Source organism: Mastigoproctus giganteus, chromosome 1 (genome assembly GCF_048544385.1).
Source record: "Mastigoproctus giganteus isolate SK-2022 chromosome 1, ASM4854438v1, whole genome shotgun sequence".
In the NCBI taxonomy this organism is placed as follows: domain Eukaryota; kingdom Metazoa; phylum Arthropoda; class Arachnida; order Uropygi; family Thelyphonidae; genus Mastigoproctus; species Mastigoproctus giganteus.
In genome coordinates this window covers 278,712,352-278,728,876 of record NC_143575.1, presented here as the reverse complement: position 1 = coordinate 278,728,876, position 16,525 = coordinate 278,712,352, and the positions used below count along the sequence as shown (strand labels likewise).

The window sequence follows — 16,525 nt, the reverse complement described above, 5'->3', positions numbered from 1 at the left end:
CATAAATAACTTTGATGAAGGGAACGTGATGTCTAAATTTTAAGATGATGTAGAAATGTTTGGTAGAGTAATTAATGATCACTTGCCAAGCAGTGCATCTTCAGTGACCTAGATAGACTTCAGGGATGGTCAGAAAAATAGTAGCCATGCTTTAATCCAGCAAAGTGTAAGGTATTTGCACCTGGGAAACAGCAACCCCAAAATAACTTATACACTTGGTGCAGTTGAACTAATGCTGGTAGCGGAGGAAAGGGACTGGGGTATTACGATACAGTCAGACATGAATTCTGCGAGCATTATAGATGGGTTGCAAGGAAGCCCCATGGTGTCCTATCGATGGTTTACCGAAAAATTGTTAGTAAAGATAAGGACGTCCTAATCCCACTGTTTGTTTGTTTGTGCCGCTGATTTGTTTCTAGTTACTAACCGCTGAATTAAGTGATATTTAACAAGTTTTGGAATTACTTTTGGTAAACTTGATGTTTTGCATATTAACAATGCTATCGATGCCATTTTGAATTGTGGATTGCTCATTGTTAGTGTGGATTTTCTAATTTTCGTTTTAGCATTACTACAGGCATATGATGCAAGAAAGCAAGCTTATGCAGCATCAGCCAAAAAAAAAAAAAAAAAAAACACTTCCACTTCACCCCTCCATTCGTTTGAAATACCTGTCCAGCTGAGCCTTAAATTTATTTAGGCTATCAACTTCCACAACAAGGGATGGAAGTCTGTTCCACCAAGCAACTACCCGCTGGCTAAAGGCAAATTTCCGCACATCTATCCTACATCTGTCTTTCCTCAATTTGAATTTATGCCCTCTCAGGTGATTATTCTGAGCAAGAGGCAGAATCCCATCAGCATTGAGCATGCTCAAACCAGTCAAGGGTTTATACACCTAAATCAGATCACCTCGCCGGTGCCTAGTCTTCAGACACTGTAATTTGCAAAATTTAAGTCTTTCTTAGTAACAGCAACCCTTTGTTCCATTCACTAATCTTGTTGCCCTTCTTTGTACTCAATTAAACAGCTATACATCCTTCTTAAAATGAGGCCTCCAGACCTGTATACAGTACTCAATGTGTGGCCTGACCATTGCCTTATACAAGGGGATAATCACCTCCTTTTCCCTGCTAGAAAAATTCCTGTATATCATCTTGAATTGAGTAGCTCATGGTGTCTTATCAATGATAAGACACCATGAGCTACTCTTGCAGCCTGTCTGTACTGCTCAGAGAATTTCATATCTGCCTGCACAATTACCCCCAGGTCCTTTTCATTCTCTACCACTGTCAGTGTAGTACCACAGAGTTGGTACGCTGCTCTGGGGTTGCTGTTTCCCATATGTAGTACTTTACATTTGTCAATGTTAAACTTCATTTTCCACCTCTCAGCCCATCTGCTCAACCTTTCCAGATCCTGTTGCAGCAGCATAGCGTCAGTAGTGTCTTTAACAACCCTGCCAACCTATGTATTGTCTGCAAACTTCGACATTAAGCTTGATATACCATCATCAATATTATTTATAAATACAGAAAACAATAATGGACCCAACACTGAACCCTGAGGGACTCCACTAATAACATTAGTCCACGATGAGTAGTGTCTATTGATTACCACTCTCTGCCTTCTCCCCCACAACCACCCCTTTATCCATAGCAGCAATTTGCCTCCAATGCCACACTGCTCCAATTTGTGCAGCAGTCTTCCATATGCAACAGTATCAAAAGCCTTTCTAAGATCCAAATATATAATATCAAAGTTATTTCCTGCATCCAGTTCTTTTGTGACTGCATCATAGTATCTCAAATTGATCGGGCAAGACTTCCCGTTAACAAAACCATGCTGTGTGCGAGCTATAACTGAAGACTTGTCTAGATGATCCTGCAGTGCTGCTTTAACCAGTGCCTGCATTAATTTTCCTGGAACAGAAGTTAAACTCACAGGTCTATAATTACTTGTGCCAGCAGAACTGGATGTAGGGAATAACTTTGATATTATATACTTGGATCTTAGAAAGGCTTTTGATACTGTTGCACATGGAAGACTGCTACACAAATTGGAGCAGTGTGACATTGGAGGCAAATTGCTGCTATGGATAAAGGGGTGGTTGAGGGGGAGAAGACAGAGACTGGACACTAATAACATTAGTCATCGTGGACTAATGTTATTAGTGGAGTCCCTCAGGGCTCAGTGTTGGGTCCATTATTGTTTTCTGTATTTATAAATGATATTGATGATGGTATATCAAGCTTAATGTCCAAGTTTGCAGATGATACAAAGGTTGGCAGGGTTGTCAAGGACACTACTGGCACTATGCTGCTGCAACAGGATCTGGAAAGGTTGAGCAGATGGGCTGAGAGGTGGAAAATGAAGTTTAACATTGACAAATGTAAAGTACTACACATGGGATACAGCAACCCCAGAGCAACGTATCAACGCTGTGGTACTACACTGACAGTGGTAGAGAATGAAAGGGACTTGGGGGTGGTTGTGCAGGCAGATATGAAGTTCTCTGAGCAGTGCAGACGGGGTGCAAGAGTAGCTCATGGAGTATTGTCAATGATATACAGGAATTTTTCCAGCAGGGATAAGGAGGTGATTATTCCACTGTATAAGGCAATGGTCAGGCCACACCTAGAGTACTGTATACAGGTCTGGAGGCCTCATTTCAAGAAGGATGTAGAGCTGCTGGAACGAGTACAGAGAAGGGCAACAAGATTAGTGAATGGAACAAAGGGGTGCGCTTACGAAGAAAGGCTTAAGTTTTGCAAATTACAGTGTCTGGAGACTAGGCACCAGCGAGGTGATCTGATAGAGGTGTATAAAGCCTTGAATGGTTTAAGCATGCTCAATGCTGATGGGATTCTTCCTCTAGCTCAGAAAAATCACCTGAGAGGGCATAAATTCAAATTGAGGAAACACAGATGTAGATAGATGTGCAGAAATTTGCCTTTAGCCAGCGGGTGGTTGGTTGGTGGAACAGACTCCCATCCCTTGTGGTGGAGGTTGATAGCCTAAATAAGTTCAAGGCTCAGCTGGACATGTATTTTGAACGAACAGAGGGGTGAAGTGGAAGTGGGTTTTTTTTTTTTTTGGCTGATGCTGCATAAGCTTGCTTTCTTGCATCAAAAGCCTCTACTAATGCTAATGTTAATGCTAATGCTAATGCTAGCTTTTGATCCTTCTCCTCTTTGTGAACTGGGGTCACATTTGCACATCTCCAGTCTGTGGGTACCTCCCCTGAGTCCAAGGAAGCTCTCATAATTATGGCTAAGGGTTTGCTTACTTCCTTTGCTGCCTCCTTTAATATAACTGGAAAGAACCCATCCACCCGAGATGCCTTTCTTGTACCACAGAGTTTCATCTTCAACAGTTTCTCCTCCACTTTACTCTCAGTTATTACAAGATCCTCTAGCTTACTGCCAGAGTTGAATTCACCTCTGGCATTCCCCTCGCTGAATAACTCCTCATGTGTGAATGTCGATGCAAAATATTCATTTAGTTTGTTAGCTACCTGAGCAGGATCATCAACAGTTAACCCATCGATATCAAGTGGACCAATCTGATTCATCCCCTTCCTTCTAGAGTTTACATAAATAAAGAACTCTTTGCTGTTTTTCTTTTCATCCCTTACCAAAGATTTCTCGTAATCTGCTGTAATCTACAGATTACGGCAGATATCTGCCGTAACCTACAGACTTGTTAAGTCTGCAGATCTCCTAATCTTAATGTCTTTACTGTGAATATGCACAACAATTTTTGGAAGGCATAAACAGTTTACAATGGTTTTTAGAAGTCAGAAAAATTTATTAGAAAGAAAGTTAAAAGTGGTGGGTAAAATTTACTTATTTTACCTAATTGAATCATTTCTTTTCCCATTCCTGCATATAACTGTTCGCATGAGTTGATTAGAAATATTATTATTATTAGCTATATGGAACGAGGAAGCCCCAGGCTTCCTTGCCAAAAAAAAAATTCTGTGTGAGAGAGAGAGAGAGAGAGAGAAGGGGGAATCACCAAGAAAGTGATGATATCCAGCTCTAGTTACACTCCATTTTTGTGCTGCCATCCTTTACAAACCATGTATAATTAGATGCATAGGAAAGAGATGGTAATACTTACTGGAAAATTTGTAACATACTTTGAAATGAACTTGTGTGTACAAGTTCATTTCAAAAATAGATTAACACCTCAAGTTTCACGTATGTAGCAAAAATTCAGAATTTTCTAAAAAAAATTATTTTAAAACAGGCATGAAAATGTGATAAAAAAGTGTCCGAATAAATATCTAGAACTCACCTTTCATTTTACAAGCACTTACAGAAGTTGAAAATAATGATGCTGCAAAAAAAATTACACTAATCAGAAAAACACAATACTCTAATAATTAATATTCATAATAAAATTAATAATTCCACAAACAAAAACACTTTTTCTCAATTCTAACTCATTTATTAAGTTGTAAGAATTTAGATGATAAATTTAGATAGTTAATGACCAAAACTGCATTATCTAATTGAGTGTTTCTTTGAGCTTTTTCCTCAGTAAGTAAAATTAAAAAGAAATGAAGACTGAATTACAAGGTAAATTATATATTATTTTAGCTTTAGTAGTAGCAAATTTAAGGAAGTGCATCCAATTGATGTCGGTGGACAATGCAATGTTGAATCTGTTTGGTGTGACATAAGCATTGGGAAAGGAAAAATGAGAAGGAGGTGTGTGTTATAGCCCTAATAAATCTGATGAGTGGGCCAGTAAATTAGAATATCTTTTAATGGGGGGGGGGGTTTAACTTGCTAGATATCGACTGGAACTTGTGGGTTGGTCACTCGCACACTAGCAATACATTTTTGGATTAATTGGATGACTGTTTTCTACAGCAACATGTTCGAGAGGCAACCAGAGGGAGCAATACTCTTGATCTGATTATCAGCAGTGATTATTCATGCATTAAGAATTTGCAGATAAAGGAATCACTGGGTGACAGTGATCACAATATATTGATCTGGGAATTACTTAAAGATGTAACTACCATCAAGGCTAAAATAAAGTAAAGGGCTATTGCTTTCATAAAGGTGGCTACAGGGGTCTCAAACATTTTTTAAATTCTGTACAGTGGGATCAACTGATGATGATGTTACCAACATTGAATTATATATGGGAAGCCTCCAGGGACTTAATTTTGAAGGCTACTAGGCTTTTCATTCAACTAAGAAATACTGTTCAATGTTTAGGCCTAAATGGATGTCAGATGAACTAATGAGGCTAGTGCCAGAGAAGAAAAATGTATGGGATGAATATAAAATATCAGGTGACACAGAAGCCTATGGCAGATATAAACAAATCTGTAATCAAGTCACAAAGGAGGTTAGGCAGATGAAGGCAGATCATGAGAAATCCTTGGCAAAGGATGCAAAGAAAAACAGAAAAGAGTTCTTTACTTATGTAAACTCTAGAAGGAAAGGGATGAATCAGATTGGACCACTTAACATAGACGAGCTGACTATTGATGATCAAGCTCAGGTAGCTTATAAACTAAATGAGTATTTTGCATCTACATTCACACATGAGGAGTTATTCAAACCCTAACAGGGAGCAAAGCGATTTTGTAATAACTGAGATCAAAGTGGGGGAGAAATTGTTGAAATTAAACATAAAAAAGGCACCTGGGTTGGATGGGATCTATCCAGTTATATTCAAGGAGGCAGCAAAAGAAGAAAGCAAACCCTTAGCAGTAATTATGAGAGTTTTCTTGGACTCAGGGGAGGTCCCTTGGAGGTGTGAAAATGTATCACCAATTCATAAAGGGGGTTCAAATGTTGACACATGTAACTATAACTCTGTTAGTTTAACTTGTGTTCAGGGGAAAATAATAGAATCACTGGTTAAAGAAGCATTGCAGGATCATCTAGACAAGACTGCAGTAATAGTTAAGACACAGCATGGGTTTGTTAATTGGGACAGCATGTCGTTTAATCGGGGCAGTAGACTGCAGCACTGGAGATTACCCTACAATTGTCTCCGACGGTACCACGTGGTCCGGTCGAAATTCTGGAGGTCACAAACATAAAACAATTAGCAGTCACCTGCTTATTGGGCTTTTCTGTTAGAGAAATCTATCATAAACGGACAGTAAACTAGATCTTGCTGAATTTGCGATAATACCGACAGCTGGAATTCTGTGGGTTATTATGGTGAAATGTGTTTACACTTCCATGAAATCTTCAATCATATAAAAAAATTAATTTTCAAATCTTCTTTTCATTCCTATTTTTAAAGCTTTGTAACTCGTTACTCCGTTCTCACTTGCGCGTATCGCGTTACTTGCAATTTGTGTGTGCCGTGTTCTTTGTTATTGTTTGCTTATTTTTTTACTGTATTAAATTTTAACCCCCCCCCGCCCACAAATGTCAGTGAACAGAAATGTCAACTAGTTCGTATGTACATATTACAGTACGTATTAATTATTCCTATTATCACGTATATTCTCCGATTTTCGGGTGTCATTTAATTTTTTAATTGGTAAGGTAATAAAGGATAAATTTGTGCTTAATATATCTTTGCTTTTATAGCCTGTGGATAATATTCCTCCAATTTTCGCTAATTAGAATCGCTGTTTAATAGAATTAAAATTCAATTCACCAACGTGATCACAATTAACGCCGCGTACTGCACATCGTATAGTGAACGGTACTTTACTATAGCGAGTTCGTCGTAACGTGATTTAATTGTACAGTGAACCAATTGTAAAAGGGTGGGGGGGTTACATTGTATTTTTAACTATTTACGTGAAACTGCGGATAATTGGGGCAGCCGCTTAATCGGGCCAAAATGCACTAGCCCCGATGTGTCCCAAATAACCGGAATTGACTGTATAGTACTTGGATTTCAGAAAAAGCTTTTGATACTGTTGCATTTGGAAAACTGCTGTACAAATTGGAGAGATATGGCATTAAGGGTAAGTGCTACAATGGATAAAGGGATAGTTGAGTGGGAGACGACAGAGAGTGATAATCAATGGACACTGCTTTTCGTGGACAAATGTTATTAGTGGAGTTTCCCAGGGTTCGGTGTTGGGGCCCATTGTTGTTTTATATATTTTTCAATGATATTGATGAAAGTATAACAGGTTTAATGTTCAAGTTTGCAGATGATACAAAGGTTGGCAGGGTTGTTAACGACAGTAAAGATAGTATGCTACTCCAACTGGATCTAGATAAGTTGGGCAAATAGGCTGAGAAGTGACAATTGAAGTTTAACATTGACAAATGCAAAGTATTGCATATGTTTAGCAATAACCGAAGAGAAATGTACCAACTGTGTGGTACTACACTCAGGGAAGTGGAAAGTGAAAAAGATGTGCAGTCGAATATGATGTTTGCTGAGCAGCGCAGAAGGGTTGCCAGGGCAGGTCATAGAGTCTTGTCAATGATATATAGGAATTTTACTAGCATCGACAGGGAGGTGATTATCCCGTTGTACAAGGCAATGGTCAGGCCACACCTAGAATACTGTGTACAGCTCTGGAGGCCTCATTTTAGGAAGGATGTAGAGTTGCTAGAACGAGTACAAAGAAGGGCAACAAGATTGGTGAGGGGAAACAAAGGGGTGCTCTTACCAAGAAAGGCTTAAGTTCTGCAAATTGCAGCGTCTGGAGAAGCACCTGCATCGTGATCTGATTGAGGTGTATGAGGCGTTGATTGGCTTGAGTAAGCTGAATGCTGATGGGATTCTTCCTCTTGCTGAGATTAAGAACCTGAGGGGGCAAAGATTCAAATTGAGGAAAGACAGTTGTAGAATAGATGTGCAGAAATTTGCCTTTAGCCAGCGGATAGTTGAGTGTTGAAACAGAATTTCATCTATTGTTGTGGAAATTGATAGCCTAAATAAATTACAGGCTGAGTTGGACAGGCATTTGGAATGAATGGAGGGGTGAAATTTGAGGGGGTTTTTTTTGGCTGATGCTGCATAAGCATGCTTTCTTGCATCATATGCTTCTACTAATGCTAATGTCATTAACAAACATAGAAAACAATGGGCCCAGCACTGAACCTTGGTTGTTGTTGTTTGGTTTTTATGAGCATTAGCAACTAAGGCCATATTGCTCAAGGGATATGCGGTGGTCATTCCCTGACCTTTCCACATCCTCCGTATTTGGCGGTCATTGGCTCGAACCCTGGTCTAATCAAGAAGCTTGTGCTATGCACTGCTGCTCCTGCCCACCTGGCTAGGAGGTGCCCTGAACCTTGGGTGGACTCCACTAATAACATTAATCCCTGAAGATTAGTGTCCATTGATAACTACCCTCTGTGTTCTACCATTCAACCATCCCTTTATCCATAGCAGTAATTTGCCCTTAAAGCTACATTAGTGAAAGTTACTGCTATGGTTAAAGGATGGTTGTGTGGCAGAAGATACAGGGTGGTTATCATTAGGCAATGCTCTCTGTGGACTAATGTTATAGTGAATTCACCTGAGTTCAGTGCAGGGCCCATTGTTGTTTTAAATATCTATTAATCATATTGATGAAACTGAATTTTGCTTCACTGGTCAAAAAAAAAAAAAAAAAGATTAAAATACAAATTACCACTTCCCTTCTCATATAGGTAACTATCCATAACCTTTGAATTTCTTCAACCTGTCAAACTCAACTACATGCAGTGGCAACTTGCTCCACTAGTCAACTTTCTGGAAAAAAGAATACTTCCTACAGTCTAGTCTAAACCTCTTCCTCTGTAATTTGAATTTATAACCCCTTGTTCTGGAATTCTTTATAAGAGTGAACATTCCACATTCATTCATCTTACTAACCCCCTCTGTGCCTTATAATCAGGTACTCTTAAATGTGACTGGTTCCCTTCTTTTGTAGCCTGTATAATTGAAGTCATTCCTCATCCTGTATTTGCCAATCTCAAAATGTCAGTTAGTATTAAGTGGCAAATGATGCAAAAAAGCATGCTTACACAGCATCAGCCAAAAAAAAAAAAAAAAAAAATTCCCATTTCGCCTATTGATTCCTTCCAACAGATTGTCTAGTTCTTCCTTGAATTTATTCAAACTATCTACATTCACAACAATGGATGGAAGTTTGTTCCACTAATCAACCACCCAATGGCTGAAGGCAAACTTCTGCACATGTATTCTACAACCATCCTTCTCAATTTGAATTTATGCCATTTCCATAATCTGAACAAGAGAAAAAAATCCCATCAGTATTGAGTTTGCTCAATCCATTCAAAGCTTTAAACAACTCAATCATTCAGCTAGCAGGTGCCCATTTTGAGAGGCTGAAACTGAAGCATGCAAGCATCCTTTAACCAGAACATTAGCGAAATGTCACTTTTCAAATCTTCTCAGTTGGAATAAGGTAGCAATTTGTGATGCTTTTTCCATAATTAACAAGAAGATGCGATTTTAATTTGATATTTGTTGATGATTATATGTATTATATTGATTATTATTAGCCATAATTATGAGAGCTTCCTTGGACTCAGGGGAGGTACCCATGGACTGGAGATGGGCAAATGTGACCCCAATTCACAAAGGAGGATCAAAGGGCGACAAAAGTAATTATAGACCTGTTATTTTAACTTCTGTTCCAGGAAAATTAATGGAGGCACTGGTTAAAGAAGCATTGAAAAATCATCTAGACAAGACTTCAGTTATAGCTCGGACACAGCATGGTTTTGTTAAGGGGAAGTCATGTCTGACCATTAGCATTACCATTAGCAGAGGCATTTGATGCAAGAAAGCAAGCTTATGCAGCATCAGCCAAAAAAATAATAATAAATAAAAAATAACCACTTCCACTTCACCCCTCTGTTCGTTCGAAATACCTGTCCAGCTGAGCCTTAAACTTATTTACGCTATCAACTTCCACGACAAGGGATGGAAGTCTATTCCACCAACCAACCACCCGCTGGCTAAAGGCAAATTTCCTCACGTCTATCCTACATCTGTCTTTTCTCACTTTGAATTTATGCCCTCTCAGGTGATTATTCTGAGCAAGAGGAAGAATCCCATTAGCATTAGCATTAGTAGAGGCATTTGATGCAAGAAAGCAAGCTTATGCAGCATCAGCCAAAAAAAAACCCACTTCCACTTCCCCCCTCTGTTCGTTCGAAATACCTGTCCAGCTGAGCATTAAACTTATTTAGGCTATCAACTTCCACGACAAGGGATGGAAGTCTATTCCACCAACCAACCACCCGCTGGCTAAAGGCAAATTTCCTCACGTCTATCCTACATCTGTCTTTTCTCACTTTGAATTTATGCCCTCTCAGGTGATTTTTCTGAGCTAGAGGAAGAATCCCATCAGCATTGAGCATGCTCAAACCATTCAAGGCTTTATACACCTCTATCAGATCACCTCGCTGGTGCCTAGTCTCCAGACACTGTAATTTGCAAAACTTAAGCCTTTCTTCGTAAGAGCACCCCTTTGTTCCATTCACTAATCTTGTTGCCCTTCTCTGTACTCGTTCCAGCAGCTCTACATCCTTCTTGAAATGAGGCCTCCAGACCTGTATACAGTACTCTAGGTGTGGCCTGACCATCGCCTTATACAATGGAATAATCACCTCCTTATCCCTGCTGGAAAAATTCCTGTATATCATTGACAATACTCCATGAGCTACTCTTGCAGCCCGTCTGCACTGCTCAGAGAACTTCATATCTGCCTGCACAACCACCCCCCAAGTCCCTTTCATTCTCTACCACTGTCAGTGTAGTACCACAGAGTTGATACGTTGCTCTGGGGTTGCTGTTTCCCATGTGTAGTACTTTACATTTGTCAATGTTAAACTTCATTTGCCACCTCTCAGCCCATCTGCTCAACCTTTCCAGATCCTGTTGCAGCAGCATAGTGTCAGTAGTGTCCTTGACAACCCTGCCAACCTTTGTATCGTCTGCAAACTTGGACATTAAGCCCGATATACCATCATCAATATCATTTATAAATACAGAAAACAATAATGGACCCAACACTGAGCCCTGAGGGACTCCACTAATAACATCAGTCCACGATGAGCAGTGTCCATTGATTACCACTCTCTGTCTTCTCCACCTCAACCACCCCTTTATCCATAGCAGCAATTTGCCTCCAATGTCACACTGCTCCAATTTGTGTAGCAGTCTTCCATGTGCAACAGTATCAAAAGCCTTTCTAAGATCCAAGTACATAATATAAAAGTTATTCCCTGCATCCAGTTCTTTTGTGACTGCATCATAGTATCCAATCAAGTTGGTCAGGCAAGACTTCCCCTTAACGAAACCATGCTGTGTCTGAGCTATAACTGAAGTCTTGTCTAAATGATCCTGCAGTGCTTCTTTAACCAGTGCCTCCATTAATTTTCCTGGAACAGAAGTTAAGCTCACAAGTCTATAATTACTTGTGTCAGCCTTTGATCCTCCTTTGTGAATTGGGGTCACATTTGCACATTTCCAGTCTATGGGTACCTCCCCTGAGTCCAAGGAAGCTCTCATAATTATGGCTAAGGGTTTGCTTACTTCCTTTGCTGCCCCCTTTAATATAACTGGATAGATCCCATCCACCCCGGGTGCCTTTCTTGTGTTTATCTTCAACAGTTTCTCCTCCACTTTACTCCCAGTTATTTCAAGATTCTGTAGCTTACTGCTAGAGTTGCAGTAAGTTACTGCTAGAGTTGCTTTATCATAGGCTTCTGTGTCATGTGTTAATTTGAATGTATCCCATGCATTTTTCTTCTCTGCCATATGCCTCATTAGTTCATCTGACATCCATTTAGGCCTAAACCTTGAACAATATTTCTTAGTTGGTATGTAAAGCCTAGTAGCTTCCAAGATAAGTTCTTTGAATGCTTCCCATTTTGAATTTGCTGTTGGTAACATCATCAGTTGGTCCCACTGTATAGAATTTAAATACTGTCTCAGTCCATCGTAGTCGCCTTTATGGAAGCAATAACCCTTCCCTTTACCCCTAATGGTAGTTACCTCTTTGAGTAAATCCCACTTCAGCACACTGTGATCACTGCCACCTAGTGGTTCATTTATCTGCAGATTCTTAATGCATGAAGAATCACTGCTGATAATCAAATCAAGAGTATTACTCCCTCTAGTTGCCTCCCGAACATGCTGATGTAGAAAACAATCATCCAATAAATCCACAAAAGCCCTGCTAGTGTGTGAGTAACCAGCCCCCAAATTCCAGTCAATATCTGGGAAATTAAAATCTCCCATTATAAGACACTCTGATTTACTGGCCCACTCTATTTCCCTGTACAGTTCCTTATTATACTCATCAGAGTCATTAGGCCTATAGCAGACTCCTACTCTCAATTTTGATCTCCCAATGTTTATGTCACACCAAACTGACTCGACACTGCACTGTCCAGCGATGTCGACTGGCTTCACTTCCTTGGTTTTTATGTGTTTCTTAACTAATAGCATAACCCCTCCCCCCTTCCTATCCTGTCTATCCTTTCTGTAGACGTTGTACTCCCCAAATTGCAGTTCTGCATCCCTTATATCTGTGTGACACCACGTCTCTGATATCCCAACAATATCTGCCTTCGATGTTTTGAGCAATACCTCAAATTCATCAAATTTATTTACTAAACTCCTAGCATTGGTGTACACGCAAGTATACCTGCACCTGTTTCTATTCTTAGCTACCCTAACACAACCCATGTGTTTACTTGTACCGCAATGGCTCCCAGCAGTCTCTGAAATACCATGCATCTTGTTTTTCAGGCTTCTGCTCATTCTAATAGAAGCAGTGCAAGAATCTCTTTCACCTCTGCCAGTGGCTACTGTCAATCTATTGGTCTTTGTCTCCCCCCAAGCTAGCAGTTTTCCGACCCACCTAACACTGCCTCGATAGCATCAGCAAATATTCTTGCACCCTTTCTATTTAAGTGTATCCCATCCCTGTAGAAGTCTTGGACAAGGAGGGTGCTGCTTTCAGCTCCCACTGTGTAAAAAACTGGTTGTAAGCCATGCAGCTGTTTGAAGACAGCTTCAATTGCTGTCTTTCTGATTTATGTTTGATGGTCACGAACTCTGGGGATACAATGTTTCGGAAGACACTTTAGCAAATGTCTTCCACAGAGTGTTCGCAATTGCAGTTAGGCCTGCAGTTGCACATTTCTCACATTCCGGGATCAATGAAGGGTGCGATGTGTATTTGCCCTTCATTTTCTGGACTTTGTCCCAGATGGCTTTGGGATAGGCAGCCCGTGTGTTGGAAGATGTAAATCGGATCCAAGATTCCTTGTGACTCTAACATCTGATGTAACTTTTTTTTTTTTTTTTTTTTTGGTAGTTATTGGCGCATCGGCTTCTGTGGCCATAGTGCACCTCCCAAGGTTTTTTTTTTTTTGCTGCATTTTGATCCAAGCCCGAGGCGGGATTCGAACTCGCGACCTTTGGGTTGCCAGGCAGGCGCTTTACCCACCCGGCTAGCCCGGTCGGCTCTGATGTAACGTGCACATTTGAAGGCTAATAGGTTATGTGGTGGGGTAATGACAAAATATTCTCCATGCTTTGTTTCAAGCCTCTCTTGATGTGCATTCTCCATTCACCATGGTTTTGGAAATTGTGAAAACCGAGTCGATGTCTTCGGAATTGCAATTGCTGCTGCTTGGACAACACTGTCTGTAATATGCTTTACTGTATCATTAATTGGCTCCTTGCCGACTGTGGTGGTATCAAATGATGCCAGATCTTTGAAGACATTCTAGTCAGGGTGATCAATCTTCGATTGTGGTATCCTAGACATGGTCTCATGGTCTCCCATTGCAAAGAGTGGATATCGGGGGAAAGTGATCACAACCACAAAAATTGTCTTCAACTTCTCATGTACAAACAGAAAGGAGAGAAGGGGAGCATATAGAGAGATCAATTGCAGTAAATATACAGGTAAGCATGCGGAAAAAGGTGTTATGTTCCATATTTAGAGGAGCCAGGTCATTGTTTTCGAGCATGCTCTCTACAGTCCAACCCCTTCCACTGATGTCAGTACTACTCTACAGAGTATTGTGTCCATTGAAATCCCATAGTAATAGAAAAGGGGATGACAATTGCTTAATGAGATCATCAAGGTCTGCCTGGGGGGGGGGTGTCGTTCCCAGGTGGCAATTAGTGAAGCAAACAGTTAAGAGGATTAACTGTTTAAAGCAAAAATCTAGTAGATTTGATTTTTGTTTGAAAGGTAAGTCCATAATTCAAATATATTCACTCTCATTCTGCAATCTGCCCAATTAATAGATGCCATATAGTGACTTAAACTGTCATATTCCCCTCTTCTGAAATTAAAACTGTGCCTTTACCTTTAACTACTGCAACATCTTTCTTCATCTTCCAACTAGTGACTGCGTGATCACTACCTGCCAATAGTTCCTGTACTTTAAGCACTGAGTCATCTGGTTCTTGAGTAATGATAAGGTGAACAATATTCTCATCCTGTAGTACTTTCTCTAACATGCTGGTACAAATAATAATCATCTAGTTTATTTAAAAAAAAATTTTTTTTGATGAGAAACATCTTTGGCAGCACCTACTAAATTTCAGACTATAGTAAAACCAATTTTTCACAATTTTGCGATACGGAAATGGCATCATTTCCGGTTTGAACATTCTTGGCAGCACCTACTAAATTTTGAACTGTAGTAGAATCAATTTGTCATGATTTTGCGGTGCGGAACTGACATCATTTGATGCCATTTCCGCTTTGTCGATTTGATTGACAAACCGGAAATGATGATTTTGCTACACAGAAATGATGTGTTGCAGAACAATGAATTCCAAGGGGATGAAAGAGGTGCCAATGACGACATTTAATGTCATTTCTGATTTGTGGATTTGATCCACAAACCGGAAATGGTGATTCTGCGGCACAACTTTGTTGATTTCAAGGGGGTACAGGTGAACACATGGGTTGTGTTAGGGTGGCTAAGAGGAAGAGCAGGTGCATGTATACTTGCGTGTACACCAATGCTAGGAGTTTAGTAAATAAATTTGATGAATTTGAGGTATTGCTCAAAACATCAAAGGCAGATATTGTTGGGATTTCAGAGACGTGGTGTCACACAGATATAAGGAATGCAGAACTGGAATTTGGGGAGTACAATGTCTACAGAAAGGATAGACAGGATAGTAAGGGAGGAGGGGTTATGCTATTAGTTAAGAAACACATAAAATCCAAGGAAGTGAAGCCAGTCGACATCGCTGGACAGTGCAGTGTCGAGTCAGTTTGGTGTGACATAAGCATTGGAAGATCAAAATTGAGAGTAGGAGTGTGCTATAGGCCTAATGACTCTGATGAGTATAATAAGGAACTGTACAGAGCAAGAGTGGGCCAGTAAATCAGAGAGTCTTATAATGGGGGATTTTAATTTCCCAGATATTGACTGGAATTTGGGGGCTGGTCACTCACACACTAGCAAGGCTTTTGTGGATTTATTGGATGATTGTTTTCTACATCAGCATGTTCGGGAGGCAACTAGAGGGAGTAATACTCTTGATTTGATTATCAGTAGTGATTCTTCATGCATTAAGAATCTGCAGATAAATGAACCACTAGGTGGCAGTGATCACAGTGTTCTGAAGTGGGAGTTACTCAGAGAGGTAACTACCATTAGGGGTAAAGGGAAGGGGTATTGCTTTCGTAAAGGCGACTACGATGGACTGAAACAGTATTTAAATTCTATACAGTGGGATCAACTGATGATGTTACCAACAGCAAATTCAAAATGAGAAGCATTCAAAGAACTTATCTTGGAAGCTACTAGGCTTTACATACCAACTAAGAAATATTGTTCAAGGTTTAGGCCTAAATGGATGTCAGATGAACTAATGAGGCATATGGCAGAGAAGAAAAATGCATGGGATACATACAAATTAACACGTGACACAGAAGCCTATGATAGATACATGTTGACCTGTAACCAAGTTACAAAGGAGGTTAGGCAGGCGAAGGCAGATTACGAGAGATCCTTGGCAAGGGATGTGAAGAAAAACAGCAAAGTGTTCTTTACTTATGTAAACTCTAGAAGGAAGGGGATGAATTAGATTGGTCCACTTGATGTCGATGGGTCAACTGTTGATGACCCTGCTCAGGTAGCTAACAAAATAAATGAATATTTTGCATTGAAATTCACACGAGGAGTTATTCAGCGAGGGGAATGCCAGAGGTGTATTCAACTCTAGCAGTAAGCTAGAGAATCTTGTAATAACTGAGAGTAAAGTGGAGGATAAATTGTTGAAGATAAACACAAGAAAGGCACCTGGGGTGGATGGGAATCTATCCAGTTATATTAAAGGAGGCAGCAAAGGAAGTAAGCGAACCCTTAGCCATAATTATGAGAGCTTCCTTGGACTCAGGGGAGGTGCCCATGGACTGGAGATATGCAAATGTGACCCCAATTCACAAGGGAGGATCAAAGGCTGACACAAGTAATTATAGACCTGTGAGTTTAACTTCTGTTCCAGGAAAATTAATGGAGGCACTGGTTAAAGAAGCACTGCAGGATCATCTAGACAAGACTTC

The 16,525-nt window shown here is 40.1% G+C and overlaps 1 protein-coding gene across 5 annotated transcripts in view; it reads right to left on the bottom strand.

Moving 5' to 3' along the window:
• LOC150092026 (rhodanese domain-containing protein CG4456-like) overlaps positions 1-16,525 on the bottom strand; it is a 147,538-nt gene that overhangs the window by 103,832 nt on the left and 27,181 nt on the right. For 3 of the 5 annotated variants that reach the window (XM_090377788.1, XM_090377796.1, XM_090377805.1), the window contains one exon: positions 4,303-4,344. The exons of 1 other annotated variant lie outside the window; for it this stretch is intronic. In XM_090377788.1, coding sequence (XP_090233914.1) covers positions 4,303-4,344 — 42 coding nt within the window. Of the gene's footprint in view, positions 1-4,302; positions 4,345-6,089; positions 6,250-16,525 lie in introns of those variants that run through there. One more of the 5 variants, XM_090377814.1, reaches the window with a different exon arrangement.